The following is a 24,018-nucleotide window of genomic DNA, read 5'->3' as shown; positions in this document are numbered from 1 at the left end:
TGTATCTTGCCTACAGTCAAGCCTGGTGGTGGTAGCATCATGGTCTTGGGCTGCATGAGTGTTGCTGGCACTGGGGAACTGCAGTTCATTGAGGGAAACATGAATTCCAACATGTACTGTGACATTCTGAAACAGAGCATGATCCCCTCCCTTCGAAAACCGGGCCTCATGGCAGTTTTCCAACAGGATAATGACCCCAAACACAACCTCCAAGATGACAACTGCCTTGCTGAGGAAGCTGAAGGTAAAGGTGATGGACTAAACCCAATTGAGCACCTGTGGCGCATCCTCAAGTGGAAGGTGGAGGAGTTCAAGGTGTCTAACATCCACCAGCTCCTTGATGTCATCATGGAGGAGTGGAAGAGGATTCCAGTAGCAACCTGTGCAGCTCTGGTGAGTTCCATGCCCAGGAGGGTTAAGGCAGTGATAATAATGGTGGTCACACAAAATATTGACACTTTGGGCACAATTTGGACATGTTCACTGTGGGGTGTACTCACTTATGTTGCCAGCCATTTAGACATTAATGGCTGTGTGTTGAGTTATTTTCAGAAGACAGTAAATCTACACTGCTATACAAGTTGTACACTGACTACTCTAAGTTATATCCAAGTTTCATGTCTATAGTGTCGTCCCATGAAAAGATATAATAAAATATTTGCAGAAATGTGAGGGGTGTACTCACTTTTGTGATACACTGTACAGACATGATTGGCTATGTCCGCCTAGTGATTCCAGGAAAATCTGACTCACTGTGACCCTGACCAGAATAAAGCAGTTGTAAAAATATGAAAATGAAATTAAATGAAGTAAAATTGTGTGCTTCCAGCTTTGTGGAACAGTTTGGGGAAGGCCTGTTCCTGTTCCAGCAGGACTGTGCAGGGTCCATAAAGACATAGTGTTTGGTGTGACCACAGCCCCACTGAACACATCATATGAACTGGAATGTTGATTGCGAGCCAGGCCTTTTCATTTAACATCGGTGCCTGATTTTACAAATGCTTTGATTGAATAAGCACAAATTCCCATAGACACACTGGATGTATTTTCATTGTAATGCTTATGCTTTTTTATAGAATGTACATTAAGCTTATGGTCAAGGGTCCACAAATTTTTGCTTATATAGTGTTTATTTGTTTACGCTTTTAAATAATCTCACTTTCTTAGTTTTCTTAAGTATGAAGATAACAGTGTGTGTAAATTTGAAGTAGATTTATGTAAAAACAAGTGGATGAATACTTGTTTCCGCTCACTTTACATTCACACAGGTTGTGTAAAAGCATGTGTGTGTGTGTGTGTGTTCAATAGCCGAACATAATCGTTGTGTGAAAGCAATTCTACATTTCCTGTACGTAAATGAATGTGTTATCTGAAAACACACTCGCCAAAATGTGCTAACATTTTGCACACCACGTTTAAATTTAACACCTTTTCTTTAAGTGTGAAATGAGAGCTGTGCCACAAAAATAAAGCACAGTTCAATCACATCTGGTCATCTGCATCCATACAGTTTCTGGCTTGAGTTTGAGGCACTGGGTTTGTTTTTACACAATATACATTATAATTAACTACTTTTGCATTTACATACTGTACACAGAAGATTCACTGTGAATAAACAGACAAGCGATTCCTTACTGTGCATTCTGTGCAGCTTTGTTCTGTAATTGAACTGTGATTGTACTGTACATTTGTGGTTGACTATTACTAAGCATGTTCCTGCACTAAACAAGCTGGCACTCTCTATCTGACTGAGCTGTGGTGTTAAGGACATTATTGAAAAACAGTTTACCCACTGGTTGTGTGTTGGGTGTTTACACGGTTGACCAGTCATAGTGTGCAAGAAGGCAGGACCCAAAGAGAAGGGTCAAAGCAATGCAAGAATGCAAATACCACTGGTTGCCAAAATGAGGGACCATGGCCAGGTAATAAGTCTGCACTGTTTTAAACCAAATGAATTTTGGAAAAATGCCAGTAAAAACATGATATATGCCACCAGTTGACAGGTACATGCAGAAATAGACCTTAAGCACCTGCCCTTTTGGCTTCTGACTAGCTAAGACGTTTTAAATTTGAATATGTTGATTAATAAACAACATATTATGAGTCATTCTATAATTTGGGGTACATTCCATGTCCAATGATAATAATTATATTTATTCTAACTATTTTCTTTAAAAATGTCATATTTTACCTATTAATGGAAAACATGTTGTAATATCACAAAAACATTATGTGCATCCTATGCTTCATTTAGCTTGAAATTTGTCATGATGTTCCTAAATGAACAGTTTTTGCTGTGTCTGTTTTTTAAGTTGAGGGTGCCTTGGTTTCAAAATAATGAATAAAATCATTAAGGGCAACAACATCTATTTTTTTATTTATTTTAAAAGTTTAAATACCAAAGAAAAATAATATTTTTTAAATTGAGTTTCTCTTTTAAATCATTTAAATATCTTTATTTATTATTGTCCGCAAAAGTTCTGTCAACTATGTTACTAACAGAACTCCACTCAGCAACTCAAAAATGGTTTGTTCTAAAACTATGTGACCAGCATTACATGATATCATTTATCTCTGTGGAGGGTATATTGAACAAACTGTGGTGAATGTTCTCTTATTTTTTTAAATATTTTATCTATAATAGAACATTGTCAATGAGTATATTAATTGACCGTCAACTATGTTACATACATTGTTATGGTTACAATTTTTTTTATAATTTTAATTCAAACGTATGTTCAAATTAGACATTATTCTGTTCAAGAAATGACATGTGGTCAGCCAGGCAAGGTCTACCACTGAAGTTATGGGTCAAAATAGGGAAATTGTCAACTATGTTACCTGTCAACTAAGTTACCTAGTAGTCTACATCTACTGTCCCTTTAAAATAAAAAAAATAAAAAATAATGTTTAAGTTTTGCAAATAGTGGATATGTTACACTAAAGAATATATTAACTTGAACCACTGATTGTTTTATTGAGAGAGAACATTGTTTTTGTACTTTTTTGGTGATGTGAAATGTACCCCAAATTATAGAATGACCCTTATAATAAAATTTAAACTTAACTGGTAACTGGAATGAAGATAAGAGTCCTTTATTGTTCCACATGGGGAAATTCAAGTGTTACAGCAGCTCCAGCACAGAGTAAATACAGTTAGAGTAAATACAACAGAGTAGAATAAAATAAAAATATTGACTATGTAATGCAATTACTATTATACAGCTGTATGACAAATTACAATTATATAGGAAAACACTATATATACAATATGTACATATGTGTGTTGTATGTAATGTAAAGTCAAGTGCAGGAAAAGGTGGGGGAGAAAGATCTTTGAGTTATTGTGTGGGCTTGCCAGTGTGTTCTGCTTTTGTTATGCAGCCTGATGGCAGTGGGCACAAAAGAACGCCTCAAGCACTCCGTCTTGCTCTTTGGTGGAATGAGCCTATGACTAAATGAACTGCTCAGCTGCCATAGTTCCCCATTGAGAGGGTGAGAGATATTGTCCAGGATCACTCTAATTTTGTCCATTATCCTCATCTGATGCACTACATCCAGACTGTCTAGCTCCTGAGCAACCACAGAGCTGGATTTCTTCACCAGCTTTTTTAGTTTGTTGGTTTCTCCAGCCTTGATGCCACCACCCCAGCAAATCACAGCAAAAAAAAGAGGACACTGGCCACCACAGACAGATACTTTCAGTAGTCTTTTGCACATGTTGAAAGACCTCAGTCTCCTCAGAGAGAACAGTCTACTCTGTCCTTTCATCAGTCCTTTCATAGATGGCATCAGTGTTGTGTCCAGTCCAGAATTGAACATATTATTATTGCAAACCGAATTGAAAAAGTTATGACTGACATTTAAAAAGTGCACTGACTTTTATGTGAAGTACATAACAACTGTGCTTTCATCTCCCTCTTGTGGAGAAACTTCCGCCTGCTAACCATGAGTGACTAAATGGGTTGCAAGCCAGATTAACAAGGTGCTTCACACCAAAAAGTGAGCCTGTTTAGGTAATAAAATAAAAAAAATGAACATAAAATGTTGCATGTCCTTAACATCTGAATAGTTTCCTTCATAAAATAAATGTAAAGGGGTCTGTGGATTTTTTTCTTTTTTGCACTAGAAAAGGTCCTTGCCTTTCAAAGGTTCAAGAAAGAAAACCACTGGTATACACAATCAGTGTATAATGAAATGTAGAAAATATGTCAACATTAAAGCAAAGACCAAATTCAGGACATTTTAGTCAGTTCAAACATTTCAACCGAAGACATTTATTACTTTCTCAATAGAGGACATAGTCCAGGGAAAAGAGGCACGGTGGCTAAGTGGGTAGCCCTGTCGCCTCACAGTGAGAAGGTCCTGGGTTCAATCCCCAGGTGTGGCGGTCCGGGTCCTTTATGTGCAGAGTTTGCATGTTCTCCCTGTGTCTGTGTGGGTTTCCTCCGGGTGCTCCGGTTTCCTCCCACAATCCAAAGACATGCCGCTAGGCTAATTGGAAACACTGAATTGTCCTATAGGTACCTAGCCGCTGGGATGCACAGACCAGTGCATTGTAGTGCCGGTCCCAAGCTCGGATAAATAGGGAGGGTTGTGTCAGGAAGGGCATCCGGCGTAAAACTGTGCCAAATCCCGCCATCGACCCCTAATGGGAAGAAGCTGGAAATGCCGACCCCGTAACCCAAAAACGGGACAAAGGCTGAGAAACAAGAAGAAATCCAGGGAAAAGAGGAGGTAAAGTCACCCTGTTAGTCTAGTAGGGAAACAGTTGCTGGTTTAATCATTTATAACACGCTGTATTCAAAACATGCCAGCAAACTGAAATATTAGGGTGTAATATTGAAATTAAATGATTTTCCATTTCACATTACCACAAATTTGGCCTATCAAAATCTAAAGAATTTTTTATTTTAATAAAACTGGCGCACCCCTAAAATAAATTTAAAGTGAACTTTAGTTCATTGAGCTCCAGCACGTTGGATCGTACCATCTGTGAATCGTAGGGGGAGTTTTTTTGTAAATAGAACCAGCAGTGCTGCAGCCTGTACATGCAGATGCAGCGGTATAACTTTTACCTTCCACCGCATGTCCTTATTCGAGGATAAAACTCAATTTTCTTATATTTGTGAATCAAACAGGTAATTCAATGCTCACACAAAATCTGTAAGATGTGTTTGTTGCTGAGGTTAAGCAGTGTACTTGAAATCGCGTGCTAGCGAAATGTAGGCTAGCTAGCTAGCATTAGCAAGGAGGCAGTGTGATATTAGATTAACGGTGTTGCTAATTGCAAGTTGGCCGGGTTTCAAAGCACAAAGTATGGTACTAAATAGTTATTCTTATTAGTTCAGAATTAGTAATCTAGTACTTGATTATGTTTGAGAACCAGGTGATATCTAGCTACAATGCTAAGCTAACGCAAACAGTAATGAAATGATTTGCTTAGGTTGCGTCTCTAACCGCGTGCTGATGTACTCAATAGTGTGCAAAATAAGTGCACTTCCAGTAGTGTCTAAGCACACCATGTAGTGTGCAGTTTAGAATTTGGAAAACGACCCGGTCCTTGTAGCGTTACATGTATAGTTGACCTGTTTGTCTTTTAACAATTTGTTAATACAGTCAAAAGTTTGCATAGCCTTGCAAGTAACATGCATTTCACAATGACTGGAACACATACTTTATTCCAAAAAAGACTGCAGTCCTTTCAGTTTATTGTGAGTTTTCTGAAGATGTGTTAGGACAAAAATCAGTACACACCACTATGTAGGAAACCTGTTTATTGTTGTATAATGGTATATAATGTTATTTAATTTGTGGCTCCTTACTGGTTATGATGGACTACATCTGGTGATTTCATTGTGCACATGTAATAGATCTTGTAGTCTCTTGCCAAGGTTGGAGGAGCTGTATATTGCCATGAGCTTGAAGGCTTCCACACAAAAGAGAAGATGCTGATCCAGAGTAGGGGTTGTGGTAGCTAAGCAGTTAAGGTTCTGGATTATTGATCAGAAGGTTGCTGGTTCAAGCAAGAGCAGTGACAATTGTAAGTCACTTTGGATTTGGTTTGGCAAGGTTCGTTCTCTACAGTGTTGGAAAGATTCGACCATGCCTCTGTATAGAAGCCACTCGGATTCATGTCCAGTTGAGGTTGGGCATATGTTGGGCAGTTATGGTGCTGGATTATTAATCAGAAGGTTGCTGTTTCAAGTAAGAGCAATGACTATTGTAAGTCACTTTGGATTAAAATGTCTTTTCAGTGTATGAAACCTTGGTGGTTGTCTGGATAGCAAGCTGTCGGTCTGGCTTAAGTTGCTTATCACACATGGTTTAGCATGGTTAGTTCTCTACGGTGTTGGAAAGATTCAACCATGCCTCTGTATGGAAGCCACTCAGATTCTTGTCCAGTTTAGGTTGGACTACTGCATATCCCTCCTGGCACCCTTTGAGCCACAAGTCTGGCTTGTGTTGATCCACCAGTCAGAATTTAAGAAAGACTTCAAGGCTTTTCTCTGTACTAGCAACCATGTGGTGGAATGAACTTTCTAATGTCTTTAACTTTTATAAATTTTTTGAACTGCACTTTTATTCTAACAGGCTTTCAGCAGAATGTGTTTTTAGGCTGTTGTCTTTGTGTACTAGAGTGAAAATGTAACTGAGGAGGAACTGTAATGAGGTCAGAGTAAATAAGAACACAGTTTATTTGGAGCTTAAGTTGTTCCCCAAAAAGATGGGCTGTAGTCTAACTTCATGTATTAACTAAATAGGTCTAGTCTAAATAGTGTCTAATAATAGGAGTATTTAGAGTGCCAGTGCCTCTTTAGACCGCACCGTCTGGTCATTGTGGCCAAACGACTTAACGTTTTATCTAACCACAAAACTCTGATCTGATGGTAGAATGCTTTTGGTGGTTGCTGGATCACTTCTAAACGTTCAGACCATTTTCCTCTCCACATAATGTGATAACTTGGGTTTTTCTTGTTTTAGCCGCAACCGTGCCACGACGAGGACCAACCCCCAGCGGTGCTGTCATGTGGCAGGAGGCCCGCAAACATGAGCGCAAATTGCGCGGGATGATGGTGGATTACAAGCGGCGTGGCGAGCGACGGCGGGAATACTATGAGAAAATTGTAAGAACACATTTTTTTTTTTTTTAGCTTGAATCGTCATTGCTTTTTGTAATAATAGATGCAACATCCTGATACTGAGTATCTGTATTGTTGGCTTAATTTGGTTCAGTATGTTACTAAGTCTTGTAAAGTGAATAAGATTGTGTACTCACTGACACCTGCTCATTTATGTTATTTATTCGACCACCCAGGGCAATTTAAGGCAGCAAATGCTTCTACTGCATGTTTTGGAAAAAAAAAAAGATTATGTGTAGGATACCAACAATGGTATGCTGAGGACAACAAAATCTTTGGACACTGACACTGTTACACCTTGTCTGCTTTGTTTAGAAAAAGGACCCAGCTCAGTTCCTGCAGGTTCATGGCCGTGCCTATAAAATCCACCTTGATCCAGCTGTAGCTTTGGCTGCTGAGAGTCCAGCCAACATGTGAGTTCCACATACTCATGTCTACTGTGATTGTACTTTGTATATGTTTAATTAATTCTCATTTTAGTCTGGAGCGTCACTACAGATTAGTTATTGCTTAAGGAAGTGGTTTCTCTTTTTGTAATAAAAAATGTAAAAATATTTTTGCAGGATGCCCTGGCAGGGGGACACCAACAATATGATTGACAGGTTTGATGTGAGGGCACACTTGGACTATATTCCCCCGTACACGCCCACTCTAGGAAACATCACGTAAGTTTGTCTCACATGTAATTTAATCATGAGTGTACTTACATCAATACGACACTTTATTATAAACATGATACTAATATTGGGATACTGGTTAGGATCCCCTAAGTTCAGAACAGCCTCAGTTCTTTGTGGCATGGATTGCATGAGGTGTTAGAAACATTCCTTTGGTCCATGTTGACGTCATTGTCTTATGGACTTTTTGCAGCCTTCTAAGCTATGTATTTATGCTGAACATGTGGCTTTAACTTGTGCGTGTATAACTAGATACCTCTGCCTGCTGCTACATGACCTGTTGATTGGATAATTACATAAAGGAGCAGGTATACAGATGTTCCTAATAAATTGTCAGTGCCATATAATGGGGCAGATGAATGGTCGTTAATATACGTTAAGTTTTTGTGTACATCCTTCGTATTTATTGATTACAATAAATGTTGTACTTCTAACGTTGTAGCAACACTTTTGGGAAGGCTGTTCCAGGATAGAGCCCAAGTGCCCAAAACAAAAATCCGTAAAGACAGGGTTTGATGACTTTGGTCCTGATCTCAACCCTATTTAACACCTTTGAAAGAAGTTCTAATATTGTGAGTCAGGCATTCTTGTTCAACATTATCACCTGACCTCACAAAATTTCTGTTGACTAAATTGGCAATCCTCACAGACACATTCTTTAAAATCATACCCAATGCCTTTGTAGAAAAGTGTGGGCTATTACAGCTATGTGAGATTTATTGGGGCAATTTTACATGAAGATGCATGGTTTTGGAATGGGATGTCCAACAAGCTTATGGTCAGGTGTCCTAAGTACAGTTGGCCATATAGTTAGGGTCTGTCAATATTTTACAATTTTTAAGTATGAATAATGTGGGGGTTTTTTGTCCAGTACTTCTGAGCATGAAAATGAGGAGAGGAAGTGTAATTATGAGCGTTACCGAGGCCTGGTGCAAAACGACTTTGCCAACAGTGAGTGAGATTTTTTTCTTGGGTTTTTTGCAGCACACAGAGTATAACATGAATGTATCAGAATAAAGTATTGTAGGACTTGTCAGTAAGATGTTCTTTTATCTTATAGTTTCAGAGGAGCAGTGTTTGTACCAGATATATGTGGACGAGCTCTATGGTGGCCTGCAGAAACCAAATGAGGATGAAAAAAAAAAGTAAGTTTATGACTGCATGACTAAGAGCACTTAAGTGTGAAGTCTCACCTGTATTCGGTTCCTGGATAGTTTGTGGTGCTTTTATTATAACAGGTTTGCTTTTGAAAGCCATGGATCAGATGTACAACTCTTACCATGTCAGATGTGACCAAAATTTTGCAAAATGTCAATTGTTAAATGATTATTTTCTGATTTTTTTTGTCCTGTTGAGACACAGCCAATTTCCAGTTGCACAAGCTCCTTAGTGAGCATGACTCCCATGCTGGCAGATGAGCGCCACAAGCCTGCACCACAGGCACGTTAACAGCTGCTGACAACTGGCCTAATCATGTATAGATATCTGTTTATTTCTCAGTTGCTTGCACCACGACCAGATGGTGAACATCACTGTTAAATTGGCAAGAAAGTGACTCCCAATATAGTCTTTTCTTCTTCAGACATAGTCAATTGTGACTAGAGTGTGCCGACAGGCTGGTGGGTCAGTGCATTAGACCACCTGAGTTCTCCAAACATATTGTTTCTTAGCAATAATTTAAATGCCGTGTTGCATATTAATGATTCTTTATTTTTGCATGTTACTGATCACCGATTCAACGGCAATGGTGCCTCAGAAGTTAAGGTACTGGACTAGTAATCCTAAAGTTGCTGGTTCCCCCACTGTTTGGCCCCTAACCAAAGCCCTTAAACCTCAACCTCTTCCATTGTATTTAGTCACAATTGTAAGTCACTTTGGATGGAAGCGCCTGTTAGATATCATAAATTTAAATGTAAAACCTTAGGGTTAAAGTTGCTCACATACATACAACAAGTGAATTGATTCCATGTCTTCCAGCATACGTATGAAGACATTTTGCTGTGTTGTTTATTAAAGTTCCACCACCCATGAAAATGAAATTAAATCCCAATTCTTGGAATAGCTCACGTTTATAAAATGTGTGATTTGCAATTCAATACACCTCAATCGATGTCCAGATCCAAGTTTTTAAGTGGTCCAGAGATTGCTAGCCCATGTCCACATGTATCAAGCTCTGGATTTTACAGGACCGGTCTAAAACAAAACTGCAATTGTGTTGTTTTGGCAATTACCAAAATGTTTTTGGTTTTGCTGTTTCTACTAGGCTTGCTGAAAAGAAGGCTCAGATTGGGTACACATATGAGGACAGTACAGCACCAGAACCAGACACGCAGTCAGAGAAAGGAGACGAGGACAACTCTGAGAACAGCGAGTCTGAGGAGGATGAGGTCATCCCTGATATTGGTCTGTGTTTTTTCTCTCTCTGTTGTGGTTTACAATTCTATTAATACTCTTTCCCCCTTACTCTGGGCCATGTCTAACACACCATATCTAACCCGCCTAATCTAACACATTTTTTATGTAGACCAGCCAGCATGAGACCACAATAGCAGCTGCAATAAGGAATCCTTACAGCCCGCTCATGACCAATAGCCAATTATGTTTGTGTAGGCACCCACTCACCAGATAGCAGAGCTGCTGAGATCTCGAGGTTTTTTTTTTTAACTCATTAGAATTGTTCAGTATTATGTAAAATCTTATGCATATGAATAAAACATCAACTACTGAACAGTCATTTGATTCTAATGAAGGTACAATTGATGCAAAACTACAATTATGAAACTTAATAATATGTTAAGACAAACCGAATAATTAAAACAGAGCATTTGCATATTTAAATATTTATTTAGGCATCAGAATTCACCAGGATATCAATCCATTATGTTTGATTCTGTTCTACAGATGTCGAGGTGGACGTGGATGAACTGAACTCAGAGCAGGTCACGGAGATAAACAAGATGGCCACCACTTACGGCATGGCGGATGGTGACTTTGTCTGGTCTGTCTAATCATCTAAACCAGCAGTTTCTCAGTCCTGGTTCCTTAGCTTTGCACCCGTCAGTGTTCCTCTGCCACAACACACCTGACATCAGCATTTAATTACCCAACCCATCATGGTTGATTCAGGTGTGTTGAAGCAGGAGAACATCTGTTTAATATGGAAACACCAATTTTGGCCTGTAATTGATGAGAGAAATGATCATGGAGAAACGGAATAGAAAGCATGTGCTAGGTTGAATAACCGACAAATCTTTGTGGCAGGATGTTGAGAAAGGACAAGGAGGAAGTGGAGGCTATAAAACATGCCAAAGCGCTGGAGGCCGAGAAGGCTATGTACTCGGTGAGAACGAAACCTGTCATTGTACTAGTGGGACTTGATGGCCTCTTGGTATTTCTCTCTCTCTCTCTGTGTGTGTGTGTGTGTGTGTGTGTGTGTGTGTGTGTGTGTGTGTGTGTGTGTGTGTGTGTGTGTCTGTGTGTGTGTGTGTGTGTCTGTGTGTGTCTGTGTCTGTGTCTGTGTCTGTGGTTGGCATGTGGCCAGCTTGTTGCTAGGATCATATCTAAATGGCATTTTTGCATGTGTGTCAGGGTCGGCGTTCCCGTAGACAGAGGAGAGAGTTTAGAGAGAAGTATATGAAGGGCAGACAGATCAGCCCACCCAGGTAATCCAGCATAATTTTACCTCACAGACAGTAAGGTTTATAACATTGTTCTACCACATTTACATCCTTTACTTAAATGTGTTTGATTGCAGTTATGCCAGAAGAGACAGCCCTACGTATGACCCATACAAACGGTAAGTTTAAGGATGCTGTCTTGCTTAGATGTTAGAGTGAAACTTTTGTCACTTGCCTATTTTAGGCTAGAATCAGGATCACTTTTTAAACTTGGTGCCAAGTAGCTCAAGTATGTGTCTGAAATATAAAATTCTTGGCTCTCAACTGATGTGCAGCTTGTAGTCTGCAGCAGTGCCATTCTGTCCTACTTATGCAGCATGTCTAGCCCACCACTGCTGAGACCAGGGTTTGAATTTTAGTGGTGCTATCGGCCAGCTGGGTGTCTACACACACACACGATTGGCTTTGTCTAAGGGAGGGGGAGGGAGGATAGTCGAAGCCCTGTCTTATTATTGTTGTGCACTTTGCACAAAGCAAATTTTCCAAGGTTTTCATTAGTAGCTTGTTGATATCAGGGCTGTTCATATCCCAGTTTGAGAAGCACTGGTTTAGTTGCTCATATGTTTTTGTTGATGTTTTGGCCGTGTGTGCTATATTGTAACCGCTTTTTCTTTATTTCTGTCATGTCTGGCTTGCGGCTCCACCTGTGACAGGTCTCAATCAGAATCAAGTTCAGAGTCCCACTCCCGCTCACGGTCCCCAGGCAATGACAAGATCACCTTCATCACCAGCTTTGGGGGCAGTGACGAAGAGGGTGCTGCAGCAACACAAGACCCGCCTGCTAACCAGTCAAGTCATGCTTCCTCGAACCCTGCAGGTCGTAGCAGGGGCTCCCGGTCGGTAACTTCCCTTTTCTACTTCCACCTGGCTTTTTGTTGGATGTTTTCTCCTGTCAGCCTTACATGTTTTATACGGAAATAGCTTTGGTAGGTTTAGTTGGAATCAGGGATGTTCGCTCAACTTGGCAGTTCAAGTGAGATTGCATGGAGGACTGTTCTAAATAGTTTCACAAATGCCTAGTAGGCCTGCCAGATTACTTAAACTTGTACTTGAATTTTGATTACTAAAAATATTTTACATAAAGTATTCAAATATGAATTAGCTTTTCACTTTTTTAGTGACGCAGACAGAACAGACATTAGCTGTAGAGCTGCACAACGTTCAAATCACTTAAACTGTAAACTGTTTTGCAGGCTTAAAGTAGCTTGATATTCAGGGACAGAATAACTGACACCAGCTCCTGTTAGAAGATATTTGTAATATCAGCTATAGGACACATTTGATATAAAATGTGAAACTGATTGTTGCACAGCAGTCCTGTATACACCCCAAAACCAGACCAAAAAGTATACAGCCTGATTGTTTTAACGCAGCTGGCATACACTCTTATCCAAAGCGCATTTCCCCCTTGCCAATGATAAAGACCTCTGGCATCTATTGTGGCATGCAGTTTGTGCTCTGATCCCATGATGACTTATAATGATGGTACATGTTTGTGTTTTTATGTTCAGCAGGAGACGTTCCTCATCCAGCCACTCGTCCTCACGTTCCTCCTCTCGTCGCTCGTCCCGTTCATCCTCGCGGTCCCGGCGTAACCGACGTGGCCGTGGAGGCCGGGACAGAGACGGCCGCCGCTCCAGATCTCGCTCACACTCCCGTCGTCGTTCACGGTCACGATCTCGACAGAGGGGAAGAGGAAGCAGCAGCTCCAGGAGGCGTTACGAGAGCACGCGCTCACGCTCTACAGACAGAAACAGAGGGAGACACTACTCATCACGCAGGAGAACCAGGTAGGGAGACTAACATCATAGACAGAGTAATGACAAGGGACAAATACAGTAGTTATTAGTAATAGGAAGCAGATTGGTTTCTTTCTATTGCAACTTGGTGTGTGTGAATGAGTGAGTGCATGATGTTGTGTGATTGGTGCCCTGTCAAGTGTTTCCTTCCTAGACCCTAACCAGGAAAAAGTGGTTGATAAAAATGAAATGAGATAAAAAAAACTCTATTTTATGTCTCGTCCTGAACTTGTGTTTAGTCGGCATACATTTCTCCTACATGCTATTGTGCTGTATCATGTTTTACTGTTGTTTGAAAGCATAAAACTGGTTACAAAATGTAGCTCAGTGCTACATTACTGGTAAATTGTTATTAAATAAATGCTTAAACCAACAGTTTTATAATTAAGGCCCTACCTAATTCACAGCTGTAAAATTCAAGTTTTAAGTTTTAAGTCCTAGCAATTCTATGGCAATCGGTTAGTCAAAATGTCCAAGATGTTATCCCAGCAAGACAGAGCTGTTACTTATTCCTGGAGATCAATCTGGAGATCAGTCTCCAACCCAGGACCTAGTCATCTCTCTTGATGACTCCCAGATCAGACCATCTGATAATGTAAGAAGCCTTGGTGTTGTCCTGGATAAGCAGCTGACCTTCTCTTCTCGTGTAGCCAACATGACAAGATCGTGCTGGTTCCTCCTCTACAACATGAGGAAGATTCGGCTGTTTCTCTCCATGAAAGCTACTTAGATTCTGGTCCAATCACTTGTTATCTCACGGTTGGACTACTGCAACTCCCTCCTGGCAGGTGCTCCCATGTCCACTATTAAACCCTTGCAGCTCATTCAAAATGCAGCTGCTCGCCTGGTTTTTAACCAACCTAAACACCGCCACATCACCCCACTGCTGCGTTCTCTTCACTGGCTTCCTGTAGCTGCACGCATTCAGTTTAAAACACTGATGCTCACCTACAAAGCCAAAAATGGACCAGCCCCAAGCTGCCTTTGTGGTCTAATCAAACCCCGCTCTGTACCACACAACCTCAAAGCCACTAGTCTCGCTTGACTTGATCCTCCACCCAGGACTCGAGGAAGACAAGCATCAAGGCTCTTCTCTGTACTTGCACCCAAGTGGTGGAACGAACTTCCTCTGTCTGTCCGAACATCTAAGTCGCTCTGGATAAGAGTGTCTACTAAATGCCGAAAATGTCAATGTTAGTGTACAGCAGCTAAAAACACTACTCGGGTAACTGAATTTGGAAAACTCCCAAATTATTCTGTGGATGCTGATGTTGTAGGTCTACATTCAACTATTAGGGCAAGCTGTGCTGTGTATTGTGGCTTCCATTTATTCTATCATTCAATTTATGAGTGTTATTTAATGACTGCTGTGAAATGTGGCACTTTGAAATGTGGCCCGTGAAATCTGGGCAGCCTGAATGTAAACATACATTGTTCTGCAGTAAAAATTAGTTTGTACTTGGTAGAACAGCTAGAAGAGATGAATGAGTGTGTTGTAGTTTTGTATGATGTGTGTTTGACCACTGTACGTCTGGCTGCTCTGATATCTACATAAAAAAAAAACTACACATTTTGCTCCAAACCTGTTTGTGCACTAGACATGTTAACCATAGGCAGTTGTTCTGTCACGTCATTTTCCAGAAAGCAGTTTTGATCTACTCATTTAGTGCTTATAGTGACCTCATTTCGCTGACAAGAGTTGTTTCTGACCACACCACTGTTCTTTCCCCCTCTCGCAGGTCTCGGACACGGTCTCGCTCAGGTGACCGTGGACGCCGTGGTGGCAGGAGTTCTGGGTACAGGAGAGGAGGAGCCAGCAGCAGTCGAAGTCCGTCTCACTCACTTCATGCGAGTCGCAGCCCCTCCCCTTCCTCTCGCTCCGCCCAGCCCGCCACCACTGCTGCATCTGACAAACAGAGAAAGTGAGTCAGTTAGCATTATCTCAGTGTAATTACATTACAGACAATCTAGAAATCTGATTCATCAGAAGGGCTGTGCAATAATGGCTAAACTAATTTTACTTAATAGTGGAATTATGAACATGCATTGCAATTTGAAACAAAGCATCTCTACATGAATATCATATTAAAGCAAAAATCAAAATACGTCATACACTTTGTGGTCAAAAGTAGTGGCCTCTATGTGACCTTTTCAGGCTTCTCAACAATTTGAAGTACAGTGTATCACAAAAGTGAGTACACCCCTCACATTTCTGCAGATATTTAAGTATATCTTTTCATGGGACAACACTGACAAAATGACACTGACACAATGAAAAGTAGTCTGTGTGCAGCTTATATAACAGTGTAAATTTATTCTTCCCTCAAAATAACTCAATATACAGCCATTAATGTCTAAACCACCGGCAACAAAAGTGAGTACACCCCTAAGAGACTACACCCCTAAATGTCCAAATTGAGCACTGCTTGTCATTTTCCCTCCAAAATGTCATGTGATTTGTTAGTGTTACTAGGTCTCAGGTGTGCATAGGGAGCAGGTGTGTTCAATTTAGTAGTACAGCTCTCACACTCTCTCATACTGGTCACTGAAAGTTCCAACATGGCACCTCATGGCAAAGAACTCTCTGAGGATCTTAAAAGACGAATTGTTGCGCTACATGAAGATGGCCAAGGCTACAAGAAGATTGCCAACACCCTAAAACTGAGCTGCAGCACAGTGGCCAAGATCATCCAGCGTTTTAAAAGAGCAGGGTCCACTCAGAACAGACCTCGCGTTGGTCGTTCAAAGAAGCTGAGTGCACGTGCTCAGCGTCACATCCAACTGCTGTCTTTGAAAGATAGGCGCAGGAGTGCTGTCAGCATTGCTGCAGAGATTGAAAAGGTGGGGGGTCAGCCTGTCAGTGCTCAGACCATACGCCGCACACTACATCAAATTGGTCTGCATGGCTGTCACCCCAGAAGGAAGCCTCTTCTGAAGTCTCTACACAAGAAAGCCTGCAAACAGTTTGCTGAAGACATGTCAACAAAGGACATGGATTACTGGAACCATGTCCTATGGTCTGATGAGACCAAGATTAATTTGTTTGGTTCAGATGGTCTCAAGCATGTGTGGCGGCAATCAGGTGAGGAGTACAAAGATAAGTGTGTCATGCCTACAGTCAAGCATGGTGGTGGGAATGCCATGGTCTGGGGCTGCATGAGTGCAGCAGGTGTTGGGGAGTTACATTTCATTGAGGGACACATGAACTCCAATATGTACTGTGAAATACTGAAGCAGAGCATGATCCCCTCCCTCCGGAAACTGGGTCGCAGGGCAGTGTTCCAGCATGATAATGACCCCAAACACACCTCTAAGACGACCACTGCTTTATTGAAGAGGCTGAGGGTAAAGGTAATGGACTGGCCAAGCATGTCTCCAGACCTAAACCCAATAGAACATCTTTGGGGCATCCTCAAGCGGAAGGTGGAGGAGCGCAAAGTCTCGAATATCCGCCAGCTCCGTGATGTCGTCATGGAGGAGTGGAAAAGCATTCCAGTGGCAACCTGTGAAGCTCTGGTAAACTCCATGCCCAGGAGAGTTAAGGAAGTTCTGGGAAATAATGGTGGCCACACAAAATATTGACACTTCAGGAACTTTCACTAAGGGGTGTACTCACTTTTGTTGCCGGTGGTTTAGACATTAATGGCTGTATATTGAGTTATTTTGAGGGAAGAATAAATTTACACTGTTATATAAGCTGCACACAGATTACTTTTCATTGTGTCAAAGTGTCATTTTGTCAGTGTTGTCCCATGAAAAGATATACTTAAATATCTGCAGAAATGTGAGGGGTGTACTCACTTTTGTGATACACTGTATGTGTCTTGGAATTTGTACCTATTCAGTCAAAAGATGACTGGCCACTGGTCAGTTGATGTTCCAGTTCATTCCAAAGCTGTTCGGTGGAGCTGAGGTCAAGGCCACTGGAGTTTTGTTTAAACTGAGCTTTTCTTCATGCCTTTATAGAGATTGCTTTGTGCACAGTAATGCTGAAACAGGAAACGGTGTTCCTTTAGCCAGTGGGTAATGCTGTCACCTCACAGCAAAAATGTCCTGGGTTTGATTCCCTTGTGGAGCAGTCTGGGTCTTTTGTGTGGGGTTTGCATGCTCTTCTTGTGTCTGGTTAATTAGAACATTTGTTTCAATTCATGGCATTTTGTCCAACAACAATCAGTCACTTCACAACATTTTGATTAAATGGGCACAGATTTCCATAGAAACATTCAAGCATTTTTGAAAAGCCTTTCTAGTAGCTGCAAAGTGGTTCAACTATATATTAATGAATGGCTTTGATTTTTGGAATGGGATGTCCAACAAACTCAGTCGGGTGTACACATACTTTAGGTCCGTAGTGTGTATTTGGTGCAGGTATAAACCCAGTTACCCACTAACTGTTGCCTTTTCTTTGTCCTTTATTTTTTTCTTAGGCCTGACACTCCGGCTGGTAAAGAGACAGGAGCTGGCAAAGTCAGTAAGAATTTGATATGGCTCATTTTTTTGCTAAAGACCACGCCTCCCTCACTTCTGACAGGCTGATGCAGTTGTCAGTCAGTTTTGAGGCTTTCATCTGCCTTATTCAGTCTCTACTCATTAGAGAGTGTACATCCTCATTTGAAATGCCTCCCCTCCAACATGTCTCTCAATCCTCATTAATGTTTGTGTGTGTGAGAGAGAGAGAATGTGAGGACATCTAACTAAATTAATTAATTACATTTGCTTTTGTGCCCTTACGACGGTTATAACTTGCTGGATTTGTTTGACTTAGTTAAAAGCTTTGATTTAGTTTTCAAAGACTGGTATACCTGGACTGTGAGTGTGTGGTGACTGAATGGGTGGAAAGTGTTTTATAAGAAGCAACATAAGTAAAAATTCAGGTGCTCTGGCCTCAGCAATGAGGCATGCTGGGACAGGTTGTGCAACAACACACACACACTCTTACCTGCATGAATACACATTCTTATGCTGCCCTTGCCTTTGAAAATTTCATAACACGGGGTGGAGGCAGAGGCGGGTAGACTAGCCAAAACAGCACTTCAACAGAAGTAGATGTTAAACATTTTATTTTATGCAACTGGACGGCATGGAGGCTCGGTGGGTAGCACTGTCGCCTCACAGTAAGAGGGTCCTGGGTTTGATTCCCAGGTGGAGCGGTCTGTGTCCTTTCTGTGTGGAGTTTGCATGTTCTCCCCGTGTCTGTGTGTGTTTCTTATAGAAGCTCCGGTTTCCTTTTATAGTTCAAAGACATGCAAGTGAGGTGAATTAGAGATACAAAATTGTCCATGACTGTGTTTGTCATTAAAGACTTGAACTGATAGATCTTGTGTAACCAGTGATTACCTGTCCTGGAAACACAGGGAATACCCTGGATAAAGCACCAGTTTATCACTGGGCATTGGCCATCCCCAACCCTTCAAGATCAAACCTGGATCTTAACAGTGATGAACTAGTGGAATAGACAGCTGTACCACTCAAGCCCCCTAAGACAAAATCTGTATACCTACTTTAATAATGAAATAAATTGAGTAATATTTTAAAATAAATAAATTATTTAAAAAGCAACCTCAGAAACTTCTCTAGAGTTAAATGGCAACATTTTGACCTCATAACCAGCCACTGTGTCCTACTTTCATAACACACAAGGCACTTACAAGGTTTTCATATATTGTTCAGCCTATCATAGCTAGCCAAGGGTATCCATAATGACAAAAGAATGAACCAGTTATTTGCATTTGAGGTCAAAAATGTTTTTCATTATAAATCATATTATCAGCGTAATAGTTTATATAAAAAATAAATCTTTGAAAAGTATGCCAAAGTATGGGTTGTTTTTTAGTAATCACAGTTGTGAAAGTGACCGTGTCACTTCCTTTGTACTAAAGGTCAGATCTCTGTGAGTCTCTCTTTCCACTGAAGCACATGATCACGGATTTCAGCAGGTGCATTTGATCTACTCATCAGCAGCTTGTTCAAGTTTTTTACACCAGCAGCCGTTGTGCACTAGTTATCAATAGGATCTTAACAAATAATGTAAAATAATTTTTCTGATCCCCCCTTAATCATTTTTAATTCTGAATGTTGCACAGTCTGATCAAGGAGAGCGTGATCACCACACGCCCCCTGCAACACATGCCGAATCTGCGACCACTTCCTATAATGAATGTAAATGTTACCACCTGCATGTGTTGGGTTTTCACACCGATACGATTAAAAGATAATAACAGATTAACTAGCGCTCTCAGACTTTTATCTTCCACAGAATATGTTCTCGTTAGGGAACCTTTGCTCTTTGAACAGCCTTAATTATTTGTACCATACATTTTATATGATTCCGTCAAAGATTTTGGTCCGTCTTGACATGCTTGAATCATATAATAGCTGCCACTAATGTACACTGAACTAGTCATGTTCACAGAACCAGTTTGAGATGGCCTGGGCTTTGTAACTTGGTGCATTATCATGCTGAAAATAGCCGTTATAAGTCTTGGGGGACTCCATGAGCTGTCAAACATACTTTTGACCATACAGCATACTTGAAACTAGCTTGACACTACCGCATATTCTATATTTTTTAAAGGTAGGGACATTTTTCATGAGTGTCTCTGGCTGAATGTAACAGTAACTGACCTGTTAATACCCAGCTCTGCAAAGCTGAGAAACCTTTTTGTGACCTAACGGACAGCACAATGTTGTTCTATTAGGCAGACCTGCTCGTACATGTCTGCTCCCTTATGTATACGTATACACACAAAACACACACGCACATCACACACATACCTGAGACAAAAGACCAGTCAGGAGTGTTGTAAATCTTCTGCTCTTCTGCTGCTATTGTACAGCTTTTGACATGTATAGGTTCATCTGATTATATGTGATTTTTGCACCCATTCCATCTCCCAGTCTTTGAAAGCAGAGCTGAATAAAAGCACACAATGCATTCTAATGTGTCATAGCTAACTGTGGCCTTGTCTCAGTCCCCCCGGGTTACTTCAGATGTCCTTAGGCTTTGTGTTCTAATAACAGTGTGTTCTTTACAGTCCAAGATGACCCCCCAGGAGAAGTTGAAGCTGCGCATGCAGAAGGCTCTCAACAAGCAGTGTGAGTCTTGCATACACCCAGTACAGCATTACAGTCCAGGCTTACCATCAGATTCTTTCCTTGATCAGATATTAAATTTGATCAGAAAAACATGCTTAAATTTAACCAAATGCTGCCAAGACTTGTTGGCTGGCCAACATTTCCTTTTTTTCCCGAAATAACGTGTAATGTAGCTAATAACTAACAAAGTGCAGAATTTTGACTCGGGTGGTTACAATGTGAATAACAGCAGACAGACCTGGGATGCTAGCTGTCTATTAAGGGAGTCTTGTTTTGCACTTGTGGTCAGTGGTTAATTAACCTTCTGGGCATGTTTGTAAACTGACCAACAAGGGAAACCTAACACAGCCCAGCTCTGGATTTTCAGATGCTCTTTTCTCAGTTGCAGTGGACTTGATTATACAGTTTCACCATTAGTTCATCATAGTTTAGATAAGATTAATTCCATTTTTTGCTGTATGTGTAGAATCGCTCACCTAAGCAAACCTCTATAGACACGGGAATCTCATTCCCTTACATACAGTGACCCGAGTTAAAGTTTAAACCCAGATTCTTCAAAATGGGATACTGTACACAAAAGAAAACTGGGTGCTGAGTGTTTCAGAACTTTTAAAGAGCACTGCTTATGTTGTGTGCCACACAGTTGTTATGCTCAGTTAAGAAATACTGATGTAAAGTCTGTGTTTTTGTCTGTGCAGCCAAGGCGGATAAGAAGGCAGCGCAGGTGAAAATCCAGCAGCAGGAGCACAAACGACAGGTGAGCGTACACTGCTGATCTGTTCCATCTCATGTTCTCTATAGATGCTAAAGCATAGAGATAAGTGATTTGTAACTTAATTTTCCTTTTTTTCTCTGCTAAGGAGCGAGAGGGAGTGCTGAGAGCTATGGCACGCAAAATCCGCTTGAAGTAAGATGCCTGGGTAAATGTGATTCTCATCATCACAAGGGGATGTACAGAAGCTGATGATAATTCTTTGTTTTAGGGAGCGAGAGCGGCGGGAGAAAGAGCGGGATGAGTGGGAAAGGCAGTATGGACGTCAGAGTCACTCACCTTCCCCTGATTCTAAATACAGTAAGGATATGCCCATTGCAACTCTAAATCATATTTGCCAGACTAAACATTGATTGGGGGGCACATGAGTTATACTGTCAATTATGTGTTTAAAAATATATATAAATCTATATATAATTAATAAAAAACATGCTGGTTAGGGTGGCATTGAGTCTGGTTTCCCCTGAATCACTGGGTGCAGTGCAGTAACACACCCAGTCCATCATGTGGCCTCATCCACCCCCCTTCAGACAAAGCCAATTGTGTCTGTATGTAGACATGACCAGCTGATCACACCTAGATGTCATAAACATTATGATTTTAAGGCACTTTGCCTTTATATTCATTTTAATTGTTCTTGAAATGCTGACCCTTTTCTGAGTCTTTTGTTGTGGGATGTGAGTGTTTGTCCAAAAAAATCTTCTTTCTTGATGAAGAGATTACACTCACATGATTATGATTAGGCATAATGTATGAAGCTGGTGATGGTAGAGGCCGTGGAGGACACTTGACCTTGTCCGTTTGTTCAAAACAAACTAAATAAATAATACTGTATTAAATAATTACTGTATAAGGTATGGTAACAGTATCATCCTGGAAAATGAGCACATCATAAATGGCAAAGGTTGCAACTGGTCATTTTTTAGAAATGCTTTGCTGTTACATGACTGTGCAATGCTCAGCCTAAAGATGTCCACTAGGTATCTGAAGTCAGGCACAAAATTCAGCTTAAATTTGGTCTTGTGGTGAATGTGCTGTGAGGATCACTTTGGTACGTGCAGTTAGGGTCAGGTTTCAGCTTGATATGTGCAATTTTAGCTCCACTCTTTTATTTAAATATCATTAGTACTTGGAAATGAATTTAATGATCTTTTTAACAACAGGCATTGATCAAACCAAATATTTGGAGTCTAATCCTAAATGTTTTGCCACTTACAGGTCGTGATTACAGCTCATATAAAAGGTAAGTGAAAATAATTGGAACATTTTCGGGTTGTCAGCCTTGTCACCAGTTTTTATTTGCTAAATCTTTTGGCTCTTTTTTCCTTTAGGAGGTCCCGTTCCAGATCACGCAGTCCATACTCACGATATTGAACACAGAACCCATCACTATATGAGACTTAAGGAAGAGGAATGTAAAAATGGAAATGAGATAAGTTGAGTAGAGATGATGGGGACAGCTTGTAGGTAATGTGGCTCCCTATGTCTCCTAAATAAATGCCAGACTGATCTGTGGTACAAACTGAATGTCTATTCCATGAAAAAATATGAGATAAATTAAATGCAGTCCCTCCTGGTTCATCCTTTCTGCATTCACCTATTACACTAATAAGAATAGTCTTAACATTTCTCTCCAGTGCAAATGAAAAAGATGTTTAGCACCAACAGCGAACTGTATATCGGGTCATATCATTTGTGAGAATTCATGAAGTACAAAATGTTCAATGTTCAAGCCAAAATGTTCTCACATACACTGTAAATATCTGCCATCAATAATGTGTTTTACCCACTTTAGACTGCAACACATCCACAAAGACACTCAAATAAAGTGCTTAAAAGATTACATTTGTCTTGTGCCTTTTTTGTTTCTGGATTTTCTCACTTTATCTCCTGATCTAGTCATTTCCAGTTCCCAATTGTGAATCCACTGCTGCTTGCACAGCACTTGATCTGATCAAAGAGAGTCGAATAACCACACACAAGTGTTTAACCTGTGGCCAATTCTTATCACCTGCCAGTGTGACATTATAATTTAAGCAATATATACAGCTAACAAGTGTGTAAAATCAAGCAGTACAGCCTCACAATCTCCAATGACCCACACAGGCAGTAGTGTAGTTCATACTAAAAAACCGAAATGAATACAAATACAGTGGGTTAGAACCAGGTGAACCTTAAGTGTTGTAATTCATTTCATTTTCATTATTATTACCACTTTTGATCCTGCTCGGGGTCGCAGCTAGATCTTAAGAATTGATTTAAGTCTCTGATTTCAGGCATTGAGAATAAAATGAGCTGTAGAATTAATTCACCGCTTTGTTATTCAGCAACACATGCAAATGAAAGCAAGTGGATTTGTCACATGATGCCTTATATTAAACACTAATACTACATATAAAAATGATTTCTATGAACAAGCTTAAATGTAGCATTTTTTGACACGTTTAAGTGCGCAATCTACAACCCCTGGCAAAAATTATGGAATCACCACTCTTGGAAGATGTTCTTTCAATTGTTTAATTTTGTAGAAAAAAAATAAATCACAGACATGCCACAAAACTATCATTTCTCAAACTGTCAACCCTCTGGCATTAAGAAACAATAAAAAAAGAAACAAATATAATAGTTGTGGTCAGTAACAATTGCTTTTTTTTTTTAGATCAAGTAGAGGAAAAAAATATGGAATCACTCAAATCTGAGGAAAAAATTATGGAATCATTAGAAAACACTGCACCATTATTACTTTGTTGCACCACCTCTGGCTTTTATAATGGTTTAAACTCTCTGAGGCATGGAGTTAACTAATGACAAACAGTATTCTTCATCAATCTGCCTTCAACTGTCTCTTATTGCTCT

At 40.4% G+C, this 24,018-nt stretch overlaps 1 protein-coding gene across 2 annotated transcripts; it reads left to right on the top strand.

Annotated features, from left to right (window-relative positions):
- Positions 1-5,036: 5,036 nt before the first annotated feature.
- clasrp (CLK4-associating serine/arginine rich protein) lies at positions 5,037-23,005 on the top strand. 2 transcript variants are annotated; one of them, XM_063005138.1, is made up of 21 exons: positions 5,037-5,141; positions 6,985-7,127; positions 7,458-7,555; positions 7,706-7,807; positions 8,691-8,770; positions 8,880-8,964; positions 10,083-10,222; positions 10,721-10,817; positions 11,081-11,159; positions 11,408-11,481; positions 11,574-11,615; positions 12,150-12,332; positions 13,008-13,286; positions 15,035-15,217; positions 17,723-17,762; positions 20,330-20,390; positions 21,089-21,147; positions 21,251-21,297; positions 21,374-21,462; positions 22,381-22,405; positions 22,494-23,005. In XM_063005138.1, the coding sequence occupies exons 2-21, from the start codon at positions 7,029-7,031 to the stop codon at positions 22,534-22,536; spliced, it is 1,905 nt and encodes a 634-aa protein (XP_062861208.1). In that variant the 5' UTR covers positions 5,037-5,141; positions 6,985-7,028; the 3' UTR covers positions 22,537-23,005. The 2 variants fall into 2 exon arrangements, with proteins under 2 accessions (XP_062861208.1, XP_062861209.1); XM_063005139.1 differs by lacking the exons at positions 21,374-21,462; positions 22,381-22,405; positions 22,494-23,005 and having other exon boundaries at positions 17,723-17,766.
- The last annotated feature ends 1,013 nt before the right edge of the window (positions 23,006-24,018 follow it).

This window comes from Trichomycterus rosablanca, chromosome 11, assembly GCF_030014385.1.
Source record: "Trichomycterus rosablanca isolate fTriRos1 chromosome 11, fTriRos1.hap1, whole genome shotgun sequence".
Lineage (NCBI taxonomy): Eukaryota > Metazoa > Chordata > Actinopteri > Siluriformes > Trichomycteridae > Trichomycterus > Trichomycterus rosablanca.
The sequence above is the reverse complement of the archived record's forward strand: the minus strand, read 5'-3'. Positions and strand labels throughout refer to the sequence as shown.